Source organism: Gavialis gangeticus, unplaced genomic scaffold (genome assembly GCF_001723915.1).
Source record: "Gavialis gangeticus isolate Ggan-Ray unplaced genomic scaffold, GavGan_comp1, whole genome shotgun sequence".
In the NCBI taxonomy this organism is placed as follows: Eukaryota; Metazoa; Chordata; order Crocodylia; family Gavialidae; genus Gavialis; species Gavialis gangeticus.
Window position 1 is genome coordinate 100,582,988 of NW_017729033.1, and position 19,531 is coordinate 100,602,518.

Here is a 19,531-nt window from a genome sequence, read left to right on the forward strand (position 1 = left end):
GGTCGTTTGACCACAGTACTCTTTCCTGCCGTGGCAGGGGTCGGACTTGATGATCTGCTCAGGTCCCTTCCAACCCTACTAACTATGAAAATATGAAATTATCAGATAACTCTATACAAGCCTCTACCACTGCTCTGGTAAAGTAACCTGTTTTACAAATGTCTTAATTTGTCTTGCCTTTCTTCCTTTTTACACTACAATTATACACGTGGCGTTAGAATATTCATGGATTATTATAGTTTGTCTCAATGGTAAATGGAAATGTTCTGAAAACTAATGGTTTTTGTTGACACAAATCAATTACTATGTTTTCTTACTGATGAGTGCTGAACTATTATGCTTTGTGGGGGTCACTCTACTGTCACAGCCCTCAAAATCCCTCATTATTTTCTATGTATGATCCTCTGACTTTGAAGAGCTGGGTTCACCAGTATTCAAGAAAACCTTGTGTCCCTGCACAGCTATGCAGCTTCCCATCTGCCCACCAATGTGTGCCCTTCCTTACCAACACCTGCCCCAAAACCATCTCCCTTGTCAGATTAGAAATTCAGTCTGATCAGAACGGCTAGAAAAGGCAGGTGTGGGAACAGGAAATGGAGAGGCAATGCAGCCAGACTACAAGCGTGTAATTGTGAAGAGAGATTTGGAATTGACACTGGCTCATTGGTAACTTTTGATAAAGATGCAAGGAGAAGTGTGCAACAGTGTTTAGCTAATATTAAATATGCCAAAAAATGAAGTCTGTAAGTGGTGGGGGAACTATTTACAAATTCAGGTCAAGCTCAGCAAATATTTTCAGCTTTAAAAGTGGGGAAGACAATTTTAAAAATAAAATGTCTTGTTTTTACATTTCTAAATTAAATGTTTTGGAATTTGTGTTTCCAAAGGGCATTTTTGTTTTGAAATTGCCTTTAAAATTAAAAAAAATGGATTTAAAGGAAGCTAAATTCTTGAAAATTGAAACTCAATGAAAAATATTTGTATACAGAATGCTTTATTTGAAATCAATTGAAACATTTTTTGTGGATAAAAGATATTTTTGAGCAATTTATTTCATGAAATGTAGGGTTGACCTTCACTAATACTTTTTTTTCAGTTTTTTGATTCAGTCACTTCATCCTGTGGTTATGTGCATCTTGCAGTTTTATATCTGGCAGCATGAGTGGAATTGGCTCTGATAACTGATACGAGCTGAGCACAAGTGCTTTGTTTTTTGAGTCCATTCTCTGATTCACTGGACAATTCTTTCGTTTATCCCACAGATCTCCAGTCTCTCTCCATTCATCCAAAGCATTTATGCCATGTTCACAACTTTTGGAACTGAGGCCCAGATCCAGAAAGATACTCCATTGTTTTCGATGAACGTGTCTGGCCTCCACATTCCTTGCTAACAAGCTGAACACTGCCAAAACCTCATGTTTTATACCTCTGACAAAAAGGTCCGTTTCCGTCAAAATAGATATTTGAAAGTTTTTAAAGACATTTTTGGGATAGAGAGAATTCTCTTTGTCTAGCTGTGAAATATCTCACTCAAGACTAGCTCTTAGGACTCCTGTCTCCCTTCTCACTCTGAGAAGGAAACAGTGTCTACCCGCCTGCAGTAGGGTGTCACTGAATACTACCTTAATCTTAGTGTAAATAAAACCACATTGGATTTTGCCACAAGGACAGCGCTTCGTTATTTAAAAAATCAACTAGATGTTTTTGTTTTCTATCATGATCAATTCAAATGCCGTACATTGTCTCTAAGACTACATTTGCCTCAGTGAACATAGCAGCAGAAGAGGCTATTTCTCTTTCCAGAATTAGGACTAATGATGGGACCCAGTGTAACATTTTATTTGAATTCCCAAACTTAAACTAGGTCAGTCTTTTTTCTTGTGTTGATCATGTGGGCTTTGCCAGCTTCCTCTGTACCCGCTGTAAATTAATCACTTCTGGCTAGTGAAAAGACAAGAGCACAGTTTTCAATTTGTGCAGTCCCAACTGTGTGGAGTTGGCTGTTATGTGTTAAGAGAGACTCTGTAGGAGGAATAAAAAGTAGAAGAAAAAGGGAAAGTAGGTTAACTCTCTTACTTATTCTCGTGGACAGCCTTCTATAATTTTTATTAAAGGTTCAGTATTTCTGCTGTGAAAAGTAATAAAGGGTGAAGAAATGCCTGCTTGGTAGCATGTGAGCTGGATCAAAATTACATGTAGTGCAGTGTAGCTAAGAGGCATGACCACGAGTTGTAGGAGTCTGTTATAGTCAGTTTGTGAATGTATTTTGAGTGAATGTTCAGGTACATTTGGCCAGATTAGTAAATTCTATTATCCCTTAGGCTGAAGCCGCGCTACCTGTATCCTCATTGGGGAATCCTCGCTCACACAAGTATTCCAATTTGAATATTAATGGGCCACCATGTCACAGCCTTAGCAAAAATACTACCAACTGAATGGCCGTACATTCCTAGGGATGGTCTCTCCAAATTAGGACTCAGGGCCCATCAGCAGGAGACTTGAGAGCTTTTATCTGTGTTGTACTATGCCTGGCTGTAAGCAGAGGTCACAGACTTGATGGCTCCCAATTATAACATATCTTTTTTAAACAATGGCTTAGACAAACATTAGGGTGCATATTACAGGACCAGTCCTGTAAAAACCCCAAAGGGAATACACCGGATTTGTTAGATCTTCCCATCTCTAATTACTCTGATTTTGTGGGCCACTTGAATTCTTTCCGTTGAACACATGAAGGATATTAAAGTCAATATCTGAAATCTCCACAAAGATAGCAGTGTAGTGTGTTTCTTTATGGTAGGCGAGCAGAGCCCTTATGAATGGCATGCCCTTTATCAGCATTCACACATACCTGTATGTGGTTTCCAGGTTTTCTGAAATTCCCCATCCTCCAGCCAATGCAGCAGGGTACACAATATGTTTGCTAAATGAAAAGGTTTGCTATTAGTGTCTGTCAGTGGGGTGCAGGTAAAATGAAACTGGATTCAAATTATATTCCCCTTGATGCATTAAACCACACTGGGCATATATGCACCATAATTACTGCACAATAAGTTTACTCAATGCACAGTAACTGGCACTACTGACTAGTAGTGCCAGGGCACACCTTTTAAGTGATGCTAATGCACCGTAGACTAATTCTACCGTGCATTAGTACAATGGCACAGCTTTTGCCAGGATGCGCCAATGTGCAGTAGAATTAGCCTACTTTGCATTTAGCATCTCATGTATATATGCCCATTGAATAATAGCAGAATCCCACAGCCCCTAGCTGGATTCTTTTTTTTGCCCTAGATGAGAGATCAGCATTATGGTCTTCCAGCAGGACCCAGGAACTTGGCTATGTTTTGTCTTTGTTTGATTTAGGAGGACACAAATAACACAGGCCTGCCATGTTTACTAGGCCTAAACCATGCCTAATTTTTTCTTCTGGGAAAATGAAATTTCTTTGGTTGCTCTGCCCCAGGAAATATCTGAGGCTGGAAACGTCATGAGAAATGAAGTGGTTTGATAATAACTGCAGTTCTGCCAGTTCAGATTTAGCTTTAATTTAGGTCAGAATGTTACTCAAACCTAAACCTGATCAACTTGGATATTAATTTCCACGTATGTTACATGAGATTGAATAATGTAATGAAAAAGAAAAGAAGAGATATGGTCAAGCGACAATTTAAACAATAATATCCCTGTAGATTATATTACAAGTCAGGGCTCATATATATGCTGGTATGATGTGTATGGTCTCATGCAAACATAATTAATTTTGTCTCCTGTTATGCTGTTATTAATACTTGCACTATTGTAGCAACTAAAGGTCCTAGTCAGGATCTGAGCCTCATTTTGCTCAGTATTGTCCATGTTATCAAAACACTGTCCCTACTGCCAAGAAACTGAGGAATATAAGGAAACAACACTGAAATAACAACACTGACATTAAACACTGGTCACAACGCACCAGCTGCACTGCCATTGCCAGATGTTTGCAGGTATCATGGCAAAAGGGGAAGTTACATTTCATGGATGTGCTGTTCATATATTTTCAAATTTCATATATGTTCTTCAGCTACAGAGATAAATCTACAGAATTTAGATTTTAATCCCCATAGTGCAGAGGGGTCTTAATCAGCAATTTTGGAGCAGCTCATTTTAAGGATGGGAACAAATGCAAACCCAGAGGCAAACTTCCATGCAGTTTGAGGTGTAGCAAGTTGTGTGTATATGGGTCCCAGGTTTTCTTTTGGGCCGGTCTCTAGTACTTATCTGACTCCCAGGGAGAGAAATCCCACTATTCTTTAAGCCACAGTGATCAGCAGGGGATCTGGGACACTTCATTCTTTTTTCAGGAATGCCTTGCAGTCAAAGATGATTGTATTTCAGGATTGTCTTATCTGTGGGTCTGAAGATGGCTGACAAGACCGATCCAGGATCAACAAACTCTGTTGCAACTTGGGCATGTGTTTGTGTGGGGGATGGTGGCTCTGGATTCTTGATTTGGTCTGCGACACGCAGTTTCTGCTACTCCTACTTTTCTGACTCCTATCATCATTGCAAGATTTCAAAGTATTGAGATCCTTGCAGCAGACTCTTTCTTCATTTGGGATACTCTTGGGTGATAGTACCCCACAAAGTGATGTTGATGTTGCATTTTTTCAAGTTGGCCTTGAGGACAATCTTGAAGCACTTTCTCTGCCCTCCTCTTAAGCGTACACCTTGACTGAGCTGGAAGAATAGAACTTGCTTCAGGAGTCTGGAGTCAGACATCTGGATGATGTGGCTGGCACACTGAGTTGATGTTAGATGGTCATCCTCTCAATACTTGTGATGTTTGTTTGCAAGAGGATGCTAACATTGGTGCATTTGTCTTCCTACTAGATTCGAAGGATCTTCCACAGGCAGCATTAATGGTACTTCTCCAATGACTTGAGGTGTCTCTTGCATATTGTTCACATCTCAGCTCCAAAGAGCATGATGGGGATCACAATGGCTTAATTAACCATGAGCTTGGTTTTGGATCTGATGTCATGGTCTTTGAACACCCATTTCCTCAGGCGTCCAAAGGCTCCATTTACACATTTGAGGTGATGTTGGATTTCTTCATCAAAGTCAGCCTTCTGCAAGAGATGCCTTCCAAGGTAGGGAAATACTCAACATTCTCCAAAGCCTCACTGTGAATCTGAATTACCAGAACTGGGGACTGTTCATTAACAGCTAGTTGGTGGAGGACTTTAGTCTTCTGAATGTTAAGCGTCAACCCCATTTTCTTGTATGCCTTGGTAAAGATATCAATGATTGCCTGAAGGTCTGCTGCTGAGGGAACAAAGACTGCAGCATCATCAACATACTGGAGCTTGATAATGGGGGTTAGGGTGGTTTTGGTTTTGCCTTGGAGTCAGCTGAAATTAAACAGCTTACCATCCATTCGGTAGTTTAGCTCCACTCCAACTGGAAGCTTGTTGGTGGTCAGACATAGCATTGTGGTAAGGAATATGGAGAAGAGTGTTGGAGCAATGATGCAGCCTAACTCCTGTCTTAACCTCAAAGGGATCTATCTGTCCTAGATCCATTACTGAGAATCACCGCTTGCATGCCGTCTTGGAGCAGGCGAAGAATAGTAACAAATTTTGGTGGGCATCTGTACTTCAGAAGGGTCTTCCACAACACTTCTTGGTTGATGGAGTTGGAGTCTTTTGTGAGGGCAAAGGAAGCTATGTAGAGAGATTTATGTTGCTCTTGGCATTTTTCCTGCAGCTGGCATGCTGTAAAGATTTCATCAGTTGTGCTTCTTGATGCCCTAAACCCACACTGAGATTCTAGGAGGAGCTCTTCAGCAAATGGAAGGAGATGGTTCAGGAGGGTTCCTGCAATGAACTTTCCTGTGGTGGACAGCAAGGTGAACTCTCTGTAATTTCCACAGTCAGACTTGTCTCCTTTCTTGAAGACAGTCACAAAAAAGGCACCCCTGAGTTCATCTGGGATTTCATCATCATTCCAAATCCTTAAGATGAGGACATAAAGCTGTGATGTGAGCTCCTCCACGCCCCCCACTTGAAGATTTTGCCAGGGATTCCATCAGCTCCAGATACCTCTGGAGCATCTGGGACCCTTCCACTGCACCACTATGTAAAATCAGACAGACAGTTCATCAGGCAGGCCATAAGGATAGAATAGATAGGACTTCAGTCACACAGGCTGTATAAGGACAGATTCAGTGCTACATCACTTGAAAGACCCACCACAACAAAGGCAACCCAAAATGTCCCTCAGCATATATTAAACTTGTTCTGCCTTACAGCAATCTTTCCTTGGCTGCCTAAGGGTTAACACCTTAGTAAGCTCACTGCTATGTAATAAGTAAGGGCTTTCATTTGCCTACTTAAGATTTAAGTAGGGAAACTCAAAATGTATTCCTTTATCAAAGCAAGGGAAAGGAGGATTTTTTGTGAGTGTTCTTTTCTCTATGCCTCAAGCAGAGGTATTGTTAAATTCCTCGTTTTGCTGGTCCAAAAATGTCAGCTGTTTACTCCTCTGTGCATAGCTGAGGCTCACTGTAGTCATAGCAATGAAAGAGTATATAGAGAAAATTCCATGCTGCTTCAGTGAAGTATTTCCTATATTAAAACTTGCTGTGGGAGATAAAGCCTGCAGTGTTGTCCTTGCCCATTTTTCTACCATTGTGCTAGTCATTCATTATGTATACTGCTAAGTGCAAAGGAATTCAAATAACTACTCTCTTAGAGGAAAAACAAATTCTGTGCAAGACTATCTGATTATCATATTCTTTAAAAAACTTTGAGGGCTTTAAAAAAATAATTTTAGGTAGTAAGAATAAGAAGCTTAGCAGAACTGAAGTGATAAAACAAGAAGGATTAGAAGACATATAAATACTTATTTAATTTGTGGTAAGAATTCATGGTACTTAATTCATTACTTCAATACATGTCTGCTTATTTTGCTGAACTGGACCCATAGTGCAGTGCTTAATGAAGGCCCATGTATTATTCTGGACTTATAATGTAAGTCCCGAATGTTATGTCAAGTAGTACCTTTCTCTATAATTGTGATGGTTTCTGAGGAACCCCTTGAGCAGTATGGCAGAGATTGGCAACCTACAGCTCACAGAACCTTGTATCCAGGACTTCAATGGCATTCTGTAGCAGCAGACACCTTCTGTGGACAGTCTCTTCTTCCTGCCACAGGGAGAAGTGCCAGCTGTGGGCACTTTCCTTGTGCCTCCAGGGATAGGAGTGATGGTGATGGCAGGGTCCTAGCACCCCCTTCCATCTTGGGTGGGGGGGAGGGTCATTCTGGCCCACAGCTGGAAAATGTTGCCTATCCCTGCAACAGGGTGTCACTGAATATTACTTTAATCTTTGTGTAAACAAAACCATATTGGATTTTGCCACGAGGACAGCTCTCCCAGCTCTTCGTTATTTTAAAAATCAGCCAGATTTTTTTCTTTTCTATCATGATCATCTCAGATGCCATACATTGTCTGTAATCCAAATTCTTTTCCTCTCTCTGTGTCCATGTACACCAGGAATCATGTTTCTGTTGCACTGGACTCCCACATGACAGTTTTTTTAAGCCAGAACATGCCAAGACTGCAGCTACACAGGTCCACTGGATAAGTTTCCCATCCTGTGGGAAATACAACAGCTACCAAGGTTAATATAGTCAGTAGCAGACAGACAGGGATCCTCCATTTGTGGGAGATATTTATGCACAGAATGGATTTTTGTAGAATAACCCTGAGGATAAGCACTGCACAACAAGCTTGCAGATTCAGTGAACACCAGCTGTCATACTACAATCAGAAGAGACTCAGACTCTAATTTATTTAAGTACTAGCATATGAATCATCCCATTGGCTCACATGCTTAAATCAGGCATGTGTTTTGAGTGCCCTGCTGAATTAACGTCTAAGTACTTCACATCCACTACACCATTAACGTTCAGTTGGCTTATGCATTCCACTCTACCACACCAGATTTGACCTTTGAAAAACGGTCATATCAATGTTTATTCTTCCCACAAATATAAATCAGATGTAAGAATTCAGACTTCCACCTTCAGTTTCCTCTGTGCAAAAAATGAAGTTTATTTTCTACCTATGGGGACATTTTACCATCTTTAATTTTCCCTGAGCCTGTGGAAGGATGTGTGTACCCAAAAGCTTGCAGAAAAAGATACTTTTTTTTTTTTATTTCTTAGTGGTCTAATAAAAGGTACCATCTCTGAACCAAGAGTTCTATAGTTTTGTATTTATTTTTGTCTTAGACCAACACGGCTACCAAATACATCCCTTGACTTTCTATGGCAGACAAGTTTCTTTGGGTAAATCCAATATTTTTCATTAGACCAACTCAGATAGTTGAGAAAATTCTTCTTAGCAAGCTTTGGTTTCATCTCAATTTACATTTTAACTGACTGGCTTTCTTGCATGTATACTGGCCTCTAGATGCTTTACCACTCCATCCAGGAAGAGCACAGACCATCTGCAGACTCTTCCTCCGCCTGACAAAGGGTGTTTGTGCCTGAAAGCGTGCCAAGAAAATTTTTTCCAACTATCTGAGTTGGTCTAATAAAAGATACTGGATTTACCCAAAGAACCTTGTCTGACTATGTCCTTAGACCAACATGGCTACAACCTACACCCCTGACTTTCTATTAGATTTGGGCCTCAGTCCCAGTTATTTTGAAAACTTAATTGCAACTCTCCACATAGAAAGATTCCATCCAGTGCCCACTGAAATAAAAAAGTTAAGGCTCCCATCTATTTCAAAGGGCTTTGAATCAGGCACTAAATAAGAACTACTTCCAAATGTAAAGTTACAAAGAACAGTATCTGTGGGGCAACTGCCAGCCTACATCCATGTGCTGAGTGGGCTGCTGTCTTCTTCTGTTTACCATGGAGGCTTACTTCACATACAGGATAAATTGGGCATCTTAAAGTGATTTAATCCACAATTATTCTTTTTGAATAACAAAAACAGCTCCTTTAGCTTTATAACTTATTTCCTAGATCAGAATCAGGAAGAATGATGTTCATTTATTCATGTGAGCCATGACCAAAACATAATGTTCATACAAAGTGCATCTGATGATTGCAACAAGACCTCCTTTTTCCCCTCCCTTTAGTCTTAATCCTCCAAGGTACAAGCACTTTGGCCCTAATCCACCATAACACTTAAAGCATATTCTTAGTTTTAAACCCTTTGGATGAACCATTTGTGTACAGTAAAGTTCAGCATATGATTAAGTGCTTTTCTGGATCATGGCAAAAAGTATTGCACAACTGAGTGACTAGGACCTAATATAGATTTCAGTTGTGTCAATGGAAACACTCCCATTGCCCCCAGTAGGTTTTGAATGAGATCATTATACAAAGACTTATCTTCCTGATCGAGGCAGCTGTTGCGACAGTACAGCATGTGGTTATTATGCTGTAACCCCTATGCCCAAATGCTTCGATCCTTTTGCCATTAGGAATCTGTGTTAGTGCCATCAGCATTTTAAATCATTGTTATCGTGGTTTTGGACTTGTCAAATGACTTCTGTGCATCACCAGAAAATATACACCTATATTTTATTGCACAATGGGTTTCACGTTGCAGGCATGAAATGCAATGAAACAATACTGTAAAGCATGGAAGTTCAAAATACAGCCCAGGCCATCCTTTCTCTGTGAAGGAAGAGGAGGACCTATGCATCAACTGGAAATTTTTAGTTTTGGTAAATTCATAAAGGAAAGTAATAATACTTGCATTTTCTAGTGTCTTCATTTTGAAAGGCATATTATATTTCATGTTTTGAGGGTTAAACTAAGTAGAGATGAGACTTCACCTAATGCTGAGTTGTCACAACTTCCTAGAAAGCATCTGAGGCTGGTAAGTATTAAAATTGGGTATAAGCAGGTCACTCCCCTAGTTTCCATCTCTAAGCCAGTTCACTCTAATTCAGGATTTCCAGCAACCTCTCTCCACAGTAAACAAAAAACCAAACCAAAATCAGCTGCCTTCCTTCAGATTTTGAGAGGGACACCCCAAGCACTGTATTTCTCCTTCAGCACCACAGCCTCCTGTTCTCCCTTGTACTGTACTTCTGGAGAGTTTAACCCACCTTGTAGCTTCACCCTCACTTTCCAGTCAACAGTTGCAGCTGTATCCCAGCCTCCCAGCTAGTCAGACTAATAACTGTTAACTATTAGGGGTGTGTGAAGTGGGCCCTATTTGATTCAGATTTGGATGTGGCCCGAATCAGGGACAGCAATTCAATTTGTTGATTCGGATCATTATCCCTGATTTAATTCAGCCAAATCTGAATCTGAAGATTCAGTGCTGATTTGGAGAAGCAGCAATTCAGACACAGACACATCTTTAAAAGTTTTTTCTACATACCTTGAGGTAGCAGGCGCAGCTTGGAAACGCTGCAATGCTGGGGCGCATGGAACATCCCACAGAAGTGCGGGGGGGGGGCCTCCATGTTCTTGGTGGTGAACCGGGAAGTGAACTGGAAGTACTTCTGGTCCACTTCTGGGACTGCCGGGGAGCATGCGGGTCTCCCCCACTCCCCCACACCTCCAGGCTCAGCGATCGGCCTCAGGAGGACCCCGGGTGTCCCCTTCAGACCCAGGGGGTGTGGTGCGCTCCCCTGCAGACCTGGAAGGGGACCAGAAGTGCTTCTGGTCCACTTCTGGGTCTGCTGCCAAGCACACTGGAGAGCCCCCCTTGCTTCATGCACTCCATGCACCCCAACATCATAGCACTCACGAGCTGCCTGCTACCTAGAAGTATGTAGAAAAAATATTTAAAGCTATCTCTATGTCTGAATCTCCGAATCTTTCCAAATCTCTCTGAATTGATTCAGAGAGATTAAAGGGTCCTCTGATTCTATTCAGATTCAAAGATTCAGCCACTGAAATGGGCAGAATCTCTGTTGAATCAAATCAGAGACCGAAGCTTCGCACAGCCCTACTAACTATCCGCAGCTGACTTTTATTCCTCCTTACAATGAGACATTAACCTAGATGGAAATTAGGTCAGATCCAGCCTGAAAATACTTATGTTCCATCAAAGGTTCGAGGAAGGCCTGAGATATTAAAGCCTTAAGTCACCTAAAAAACTCATATTACCAACAGGTAAAGTGAGATACAGAAATCTCCTTTCTGTCACCTTTATTCAGACTGAGCAACACCAAAACTTCTCAAATAGCTCCATTCTTCTAGTTGCTACCTCCTCGATTCATGTAAGCTGCTAAAGTCAGTGCCCAAAAAGAGCTAGTGGCAGAGACATTTTCAAGGCGTCTAATAGTGGAACTGCTTCTGCCTTAGAAATGCCTAGAGTTAGTCAATACTACAATACCACTGCACTGTCAGCAGTTGAGATGGGTTATTCTGTACTTAATGAGCATTACTTACATTAACTTCAGGCAAGTGTATAAACATGGGAGTATCACTGACATGGAGTAAACTGTAATTTTAAAAAATGTATGAAAATACATATGTAAATTAGATTCTGTTCTTGTGTTCCTGCAAAGTAACAAATTCGACCTTGTCCTGATGTTAAGTAATTGCTCTTAGATAGCTATGTGACTCTCACACCTGATCACTAATGCTTTCTATTTTATTTTATTTGGGCCTTGTTACACCTTATACTGTGAGCCACACAAATGCTGATCAGTTTAGTGCTAGGTTGGAGTTTGGAGTAGTCACACCTTAAGGCTAAAAACCTTTTTGGACTGTCTCCCACCTGCACAGCTGTTACTTGCCACTAGAGGCCTGGTGAACAGGACCAGCTTCTATCCCTGTTCTATGGGCATAGGTGTGAGAGAGAGGTTCGGCGGGGGAGTGGGGGGGCATGTAATTGTCAAATGTCACCTGCCTCCCCCAGACCTAGTACAGGTGCAGGCAGCATGCTGGTAGCTTGCCTCAAGGCTGTGCCTCCGCCTCCTCCTCCCTCGCCCGCACCTCTGCTCCCACCAGCTATGGCATGGCACTGGCTCTGCTGCCCGGCCTGACAAGGCACTAACAGCTCCATCACTGCCTGGCCTGGGAGCATTGCACCATGTCACCCCACTGGTTTCCCCCCAGAAATGTCACCTGCCTCCCAGCATACTGGTGGCTTGCCACAATGAGGCAGTGCCTCCCCCTTCCTTCCCTCCCCCCACCAGGGCTGCTAAATCCTCCCACCAGCCATGGCATGATGCTGTGAGAGGAAACCAGCAGGGTGGTCAGTGATGGAGCTGTCAGCACCTCACCAGGCAGGGCAGCAGTGCCAAAGATCCCCCCATGCAGTGCTCTGTGCATCGTTGCTGCTGTCTCATGCAGTCTTCCTCGGTCTCTTGTGCTGGGCTGTGCTCTGCCCACCCCACAGCAACATCCTGGCACACCAGCTCCAGCTTTCCATGCCTTAGGCCCCATCACTCTCCACTGGCCCTGACCTGCCTCAAGCAGTCACCATTTTCAGCTGTGTGCAGAAACACCACATGGAAGAGAGGCTGCTGCATCCAGTCCTTCAGTATCCTGGGATACCAGAGGACTTCATTTTGAGCGGTACAGCTGCAGAGAGTGGCCACACCTTAATGGAACAGGAGCATTTATATGTGGATCAGAGATGATCCTGCACTGGAGTAGTGTAACTCTGAGTCGCATGAGCGCTTTAAGCCACTTAACCCCTGGATTGGCCTTACTTTAACTCCTTTAAGAGCTTCAGAAGCTGCCTAAAATGACAATGTAACAAGGCCCTTTGTCTGTACTGAGCAAATCTAAGCTAATGAACCCTAGAAGCTAGAGAAACAAGTGAGGCTCTTTGTTATGCTGCACTATAGTTAGAGACTAATTGTTCCCTGAGAGAAGGGAGGTTTTCATCAATTAGTGGATTTGTTCCCTGTTGACTAAAATAAAAAAAATGTTGACATTAAGGAATTAAAAACAGTTAATTAAAAACTGTTAATTAATTAAACAGTTAATTAAAAACAGGAATTAAAAACAAGAAGCCCCCAACATGTATCTCTACCACTATTTTGAGTGCATGGTAGCTACAATGCTTTTTGCAAGTTATAATACCAAAACAAATACAACGGTCAATGTAAGCCCTTGTTTCCTTGGTGTGTGACCTAATTTGCCTGGAAATCTTCTTTATGGTCTTTGATGTTTAAACACAGTTATTTACATGTAAAATAATTCTAAAGCCTAACTGACAGGAGAGAGTATCTGGAAATTTGAGGCACTGAAATTTTCCAGCTACAAAAATTAACTAGAATCTGTTACAGCCACGACCTGCCCTAGTCAATGTCTCAGATGGGGCAGGGCCCAGGAACTGAATGTAGGTGTTACTTTAATAAATCTGGGAACGCAGAAGTACAGGATGAACACCACAGTGAATGAAACTTTGCAGGAGGCACAGGGCATGCAGGACTCAGACAATATGTTGTATTTAAAACAGGTGAGTGTGGGTGTGTGGGGTGGAGGAGGATGACAAAGTAACTGCTGGGATAAAGCAGTTATAACCATTAAAATCGCACAAGACTGGACTGTCTGGGGAAGATCTGTGCCCGTTGGTATGTCCTCAAGTCTCATAGTCTCACCTCTCTTTATCAGACAAGCATCTTCCAGTCACTGTACCCAATCCTTGAAATACTTTCAGACTTTCTGAGGGCTATAGTTTCTGAAAGGTTAACTTCCAAATCCCACTATGAGTTTATTATCATCCTATTTTTTAGCTCTAAAAGATGAAGACTGTGGCTTTCTTCATTTGCCTTGTGGGATCATCTTTTGCTATCCCGGTAAGTCCTCATCATTCTAGTCCTAGTATGCATTTCAATGTTCAAATATGCATTTGAGGTCACTAGTTTCTGCAGTATCCCCATGACTTGTTTAAGATTTTGTTATATGCACATTTTAATCCCATTTTCTATTTTCTAGACCTATCCCTTAATGTACAAACTTGGAATCCGTGGACAGAAAAATACAGAAAAGGTATTTTCATTATTTAATCACCATACCATAATATACAATACTGAGCTCTAACATATGACACTCCTGTATTTGTCTGCAAGTTCATGTAAGTAAGAAAATAGATTTGATTCTTATGTGAATTATTGTGAAACTCCATGCAATGAACATGTCATTGAGCCAGTGATGAAAAAAGACCACAAGTATGAAGCAGAAAGATCATAAGATCTCCAATTCCTCTGGAGAAATTCTCAGAATTCATTTGTATATTTAAGCATAATTCTAATATTATAAAAGCCTTAGTCTGTCTGTCTGTAATGCTTTATTCACACACTGATTGGTTGTCTGAAACAACCAATCAGAGTGATTCAAGAGCATTCCAGACAGGAGGTGGTGGTGGCGGCAGCACGGGATGCTGGCCGAGGGGGACGGAGGGGATGGCAGGGTAAGGTTCTTCTCCCCCACCGCTCTTGGGAGATGGCGGCAGCATGGGGTGGTGGGTGGTGGCGCTCTGTCCCCAACCCATCATTCCTGATGGGCAATTGGCTAGTATAATTGGCTGTATAATTATTCTAGGAAATAACTGATCAAACCAGTGATCAGCAGAGATCCTAGTTGTTTCCTCTGTTTAAAACTCACAAATTCTCTGATAAGAATCCCAAATTCTCTGATTAAAAACCCCAAAATCCACTTTTTTCCATGATTAAAATGAAACACCACTATATATATATAGGTATCAGTTGAACACAATGTTTTATTGATATTTTTACAATTTAAAAGCAATTTGGAAGCCTACCAGTGCCTCAATCATTATAATAATATAAATTATAAATACCTATATATTTTGGCATTTGATTTTGGGTTTTTTTATCATAGAACATCAGAATTACCCCTGCCCCTTCATTCACCAGGATGTAGGTCCATCTGTGACTGCCACTGTCCCCCCTCCCACCCTGCCCTGCTTTATGGCACTGAGCAGTCCTGATATGCTGGTTCCCTGTCCCTGCCCATGCCAGTGCCCCTCACTCCTGACCCACAGGCTTCTGGCCCTGCTGGTGCCCGTCACTCCCAATTCACAGCCGCCCATCCCCTGGCCCTGCCTGGGCTCCTCATTCCCAACCCACATCCCCCTGGCCCTGCTGGTGCCCATCACTTCTAACCCACAGCCGCTCATCCACCCAGCCCAACTAGTGCCCATCACTCCCCACCCACAGCCCACCCTCCCAGCCCTGCTGGTGCCCCTGACTCATAATCCATAGCCCCCTGTCCCTCCCAGCCCTGCCAGAGGCAAGGCCCAGCTGCCAGGGCTATGGGACTAGGGAACAGGGCCAGGGTCTGCAGCCCCTGCCCCCCCCAGTAGTGCCCAAGTCCTGGCTGCCATCTGAGGGAGGTTGTGGCTGCTACAGCTGAAGTGGAGCATGGAGACAGGCTCCTCCTCTCCCCCAGCAAACAGCACGGCCAGAGCAGAGCCCACGGGAGAGGGCATATGCAGGCTTCCCACTGCAGGCTCAGGGTTCCCTGCCCTGCTGCTCTCCCCACAGGGGCCTCCACAGCCCAGTGAGTAGGACTCAGTGCAGGAGGGTGGGGAGGCTCAGTGCCACCACTGAGAGCCCCACACCAGTCATGCTACCATAGCAAGGTGCCCCCTGCCCACCTGGCAGCAGTGAAGGTGGCAGTGCAGAGGGGGCACCTTACCATGACAGTGTGGCCAGTGTGGGGCTCCCAGTGGTGGCACTGACCTGCCCCACCTGGCTCCGCCCTCCCATGTCAGGTCCCACTCGCTCTGCTGTGGAGGCCTTGGGGAAAAAGCAGCAGGGCAGGGAGCCCTGAGCCCACAGCAGCCAGCCTGCACCTGCCCCCACCCTGCACACAAATCTGAAGGTACATGCCCCCCCTATGCTCCCCACCCAGAAGCAGAAGATCCAGAGCACAGGAGCAGGGATCCAGCCCCCGACTCCCCATCAGCCCCTGGACAAGCCACCCACAGCTCCATCTTGCTTTCCAACCAGGCCCCGCAGCCACTCATTCCTGCCCCAGACCCAGGTCCCATGCACCACCCTAGCTGGGTAGTGCCACTCCTGCCCCACTTCCTCCCTCTCTCCCTCCCTCCCTCCCTCACCTTGGGGGCCTCAATCTGCCCTTAGCACCCCATAGACTTACCTGGAGGGGAGCTGCAGGAGCTGCTCTCTATGGTGCCTGGCTGCCACATGCATGTGTGCACACACAGATGTATGTGACACCCCTGCCTTATTGCCCTCCTCCCACTCCTGCCAGCCCCAAGCAGCCCCTTGCAAGCTGGAACTCTGCCAGCCTGCAAGGGGAAACCTGCTGTTTCCTGCATTTTTTTTCCTTAAAAGCAGGGAAATCTGCATTTTTCCACATTTTCCCATGCTGAATGGAAAACCCAGGTCCCTGGTGGTCAGCTACCAGCCACTTGATCCATATTCCATTAGCAAGACAGGGGAGATTTTGTCCCAGTGTTGATGGTTCACCATAAGCAACTCCATAGTTCAGATTCTCAAACACATTGTAACAGTTGCTGTAATTTTGGTCGAAGAGCTTTTATTGAACAATGTCTAATCTGAAGAAAGGTAAAACACAGCTCTTGAGCTGGATGGTTGACTTGAATGGACCTATGCCAGTTCAAACCAACTGAGGACATGCTCCATGCTTTGATGTGTAGTGATGGACCCAAGTCAAACTGTTCATTTCTACTCCTCCCCCTATGCCCCCATCTTGAACTTTGGTGGTTAAAATAAAACACAGTCTGGATCATAGATAACTGGTGAAGCTGTGTACAAACAAAACCCAGCCAGCGCTTTATAGAAGAAAGTAAAAAATCAAGTCTCTTTTCACTACCTCTTGGCATGAAAAATTATATACTGTGCCTACCAGCTCTTAAGGTAAGTTACATGGCATTGTATATTGAGATCTGCCTTATTCTAGATGCTATCAGAGGCTTTTTTTAAAAAGCCCTGTTATTCCAAAGTTAAAGTATCCATCAGAACATTTTAAAATACAACAAATTATTTTTTCAGACAGATTTCAGAATGATACCAGATAATTCGCAGCCAACAGCCATCTCCCAGAAACAACACATGGAGAAGACATCTGCAGCAAGACAAAATGTTGCAGTATCAATGATGGATGATCCACCAGTTGCAAACAAACATGAAACATTTATAGTAAGCCACTTATCTAACAGTAGCCCATTACAGGTAAATTGTTTAAAGTGGTTATATGTTGACATGTTAAGTTGTCAAACAGTTTAAGTTTTCAAAAGAAGATTGAAAGTTAACCAGATCACAAATGTACTGCCTTTATGGAGAGTAAATATTGGGTACTAAAAGGTTTTTTAATTTCGTGAAAATGGCAGGACAAGAACTAATGTTTGGACACTTAAGTCAGGCTCATTAGAAATAAGCCACAAATTTTTAATAGTATAGGTGCTTAGTGATCAGAACACACTTTTAGAATATGTGGAAGATTCTCCATTTCTTGATGTCTTCATCTCAAGATGGGATGTCTTTCTGAAAGATATTCTTTAGCCAAACATGTTTGGCTCAATGAAAATGTAATGAGTAAAACCTAAGGGGCTATGATATGCACGAGGAAACTCAAACTCTAGGAAAATATGAATCGATATAATAAAAAGCTTCCCATAATGCTTCTTTAAAAAATGCAAAGTCAAAAATATAAATGTTGTAATTACTAATGTGCAAAAACAGTTAATGACATCATTAAAAATTGTAGCAGTTCAATCTTGAGATATTTTCAATATACAAATTTTGCTTTTCACTTTTGCAACCCTTTTCAATGAAAATGTGCAAATATATATTGAGATTTAATTTTCAGTTTGTAGTGTTTGACTCAAAATAGTATTATATTTGAGTGAAAATGCACTTGCTTTCCACCAATTCAAAAAACTAGGATTGTAAATGTCAATGAGAATATTTAGTGCAGACTCTGTTGTTTCAGAGGAAACACTAAATAAGAAGGAAATGGGTATACATTGTTTTGATATCACTTGACCTTTTAATCATGTTTTTACTCTGGAGAAGAGAAGACCAAAGTGGGATTTGATAACAGTCTTCAAATACCTGAAAGGCGATTACAGGGAGGATGAAGATAGGTTTTCTTCTGTGGGTGTAGGAGACAGGACTAGGAACAATGGCCTCAAAATACAGTAGGGGAAATTTAGGTTGCAAATTAGGAGGAACTTTCTGACTATGTCAAGCACTAGAACAGGCTACCTAATGAAACTGTGGAATTTCCATCTTCGGAAACTTTCAAGAGCCAATTACACAGATACTTGGCTGGGATGGTTTAGTCAGGGATGCTTTGAACTCATGAGGTCCCTTCCAGCGCTACGTTTCTATGATCCTATGACCTTTCAAATGTAATACACAGATGGCAAACATAGTACCAACTAAATATTTTTAATCTTGTTATATCTGGGTCCATTCCAAAGTGGTCCTGATACTTACCCACATTGACAGGAAAGTTTTACCAATATTTTAAGCACCATCCAAATGAGTAATCCCACTGAAAGTTCTAAATGGAATTAGGGTCAAGTCCTCTGCTTTTAATTAGTGACAAGAGAAATCAATAGCCTGCAGGTCTGTTCAGAAAAACATCAAGATTCCTGAACATTCCCTGGCTTCTCATAGTTTTCCAGTGGCCACTGACTGCACAAAGATAACAGAAGGGGTTTTCCTATTACACAGTCGATAACTGGGAATAACAGCCATCTTAAATCTCCCCTCATGACCACTCAGCTTCTTCCTTTTCCCTAAGTGTTAAGTGATAGGAGATAGGTGGGATTTTTAAACTGTACTTGTTTTCATCTTAAACAAGTTCCGATGCTGTCTCAGTTTAGTGGAAGGCAGAAGCCTCAGATAAGTAGGATTTTAACTCGGCTATTAGGCCCACCCCTGAGTTCAAAACTTTGGCTCCCAAACTTACTTAGCCCTTTTCCTTTTAGGGCTTGAACCTTTTTCAATGACATCAACAGTTTTACCACTGACTTTACTGGGTAAAGGATAAGCCCCCAGTGTACCCTGTAATGCTCACTGCTGTTTTTTTCCCCCATCATGATGCTGTTGCTATCCAATTAAATAGGATTCCTGTTAACTGAGCCAGGAAGCACAATAGGAGACAGATAGGCTGATCCTGAAATAAGAATGGAAATTATTGTGATAATACTTACCACTAATTAAATACTTGGCTAAGCAACATTCTGAGTATCTAGATGTGTAGACTCTCTGAATCTGATGTTTGTTGAAAAAAAATCAAAAGTTGTGGATGTTTTCCCAACTTTCGTCTTCTCTCATTGCTAACACAATATTTATTTTCTGGGGTAACTAATACTTACTGAAGCCAATGTTTTCAATTCCAGCTGCCAAAAGTTCCCATTCTGCAGCATGAGGGCATTGCTCCTAGTCCTGTCTGCTGTGACCACAAAGAAAAGCCCATTGCTATTCTCTGTGTAAATCACCCTTCAGGTATTTGAAGACTGTTATCAAATCCCACCCCCACCCCATTCATACAACCTAATGTTTTGTTGGCTTTGTTTGCAAC

General features: G+C 42.4%; 1 protein-coding gene and 1 long non-coding RNA gene across 4 annotated transcripts in view; one reads left to right on the forward strand and one right to left on the reverse strand.

Annotated features, from left to right (window-relative positions):
* LOC109304019 overlaps positions 1-19,531 on the reverse strand; it is a 113,491-nt gene that overhangs the window by 54,742 nt on the left and 39,218 nt on the right. The gene's annotated exons all lie outside the window — the stretch shown is intronic.
* Positions 1-19,531, forward strand: part of SPARCL1 (SPARC like 1) — a 45,254-nt gene that overhangs the window by 3,742 nt on the left and 21,981 nt on the right. For 2 of the 3 annotated variants that reach the window (XM_019526475.1, XM_019526477.1), the window contains exons 2-4: positions 13,720-13,782; positions 13,922-13,975; positions 16,990-17,169. In XM_019526475.1, coding sequence (XP_019382020.1) covers positions 13,729-13,782; positions 13,922-13,975; positions 16,990-17,169 — 288 coding nt within the window. In that variant the 5' untranslated portion in view covers positions 13,720-13,728. Of the gene's footprint in view, positions 1-9,623; positions 9,733-13,719; positions 13,783-13,921; positions 13,976-16,989; positions 17,170-19,531 lie in introns of those variants that run through there. The other variant, XM_019526476.1, reaches the window with a different exon arrangement.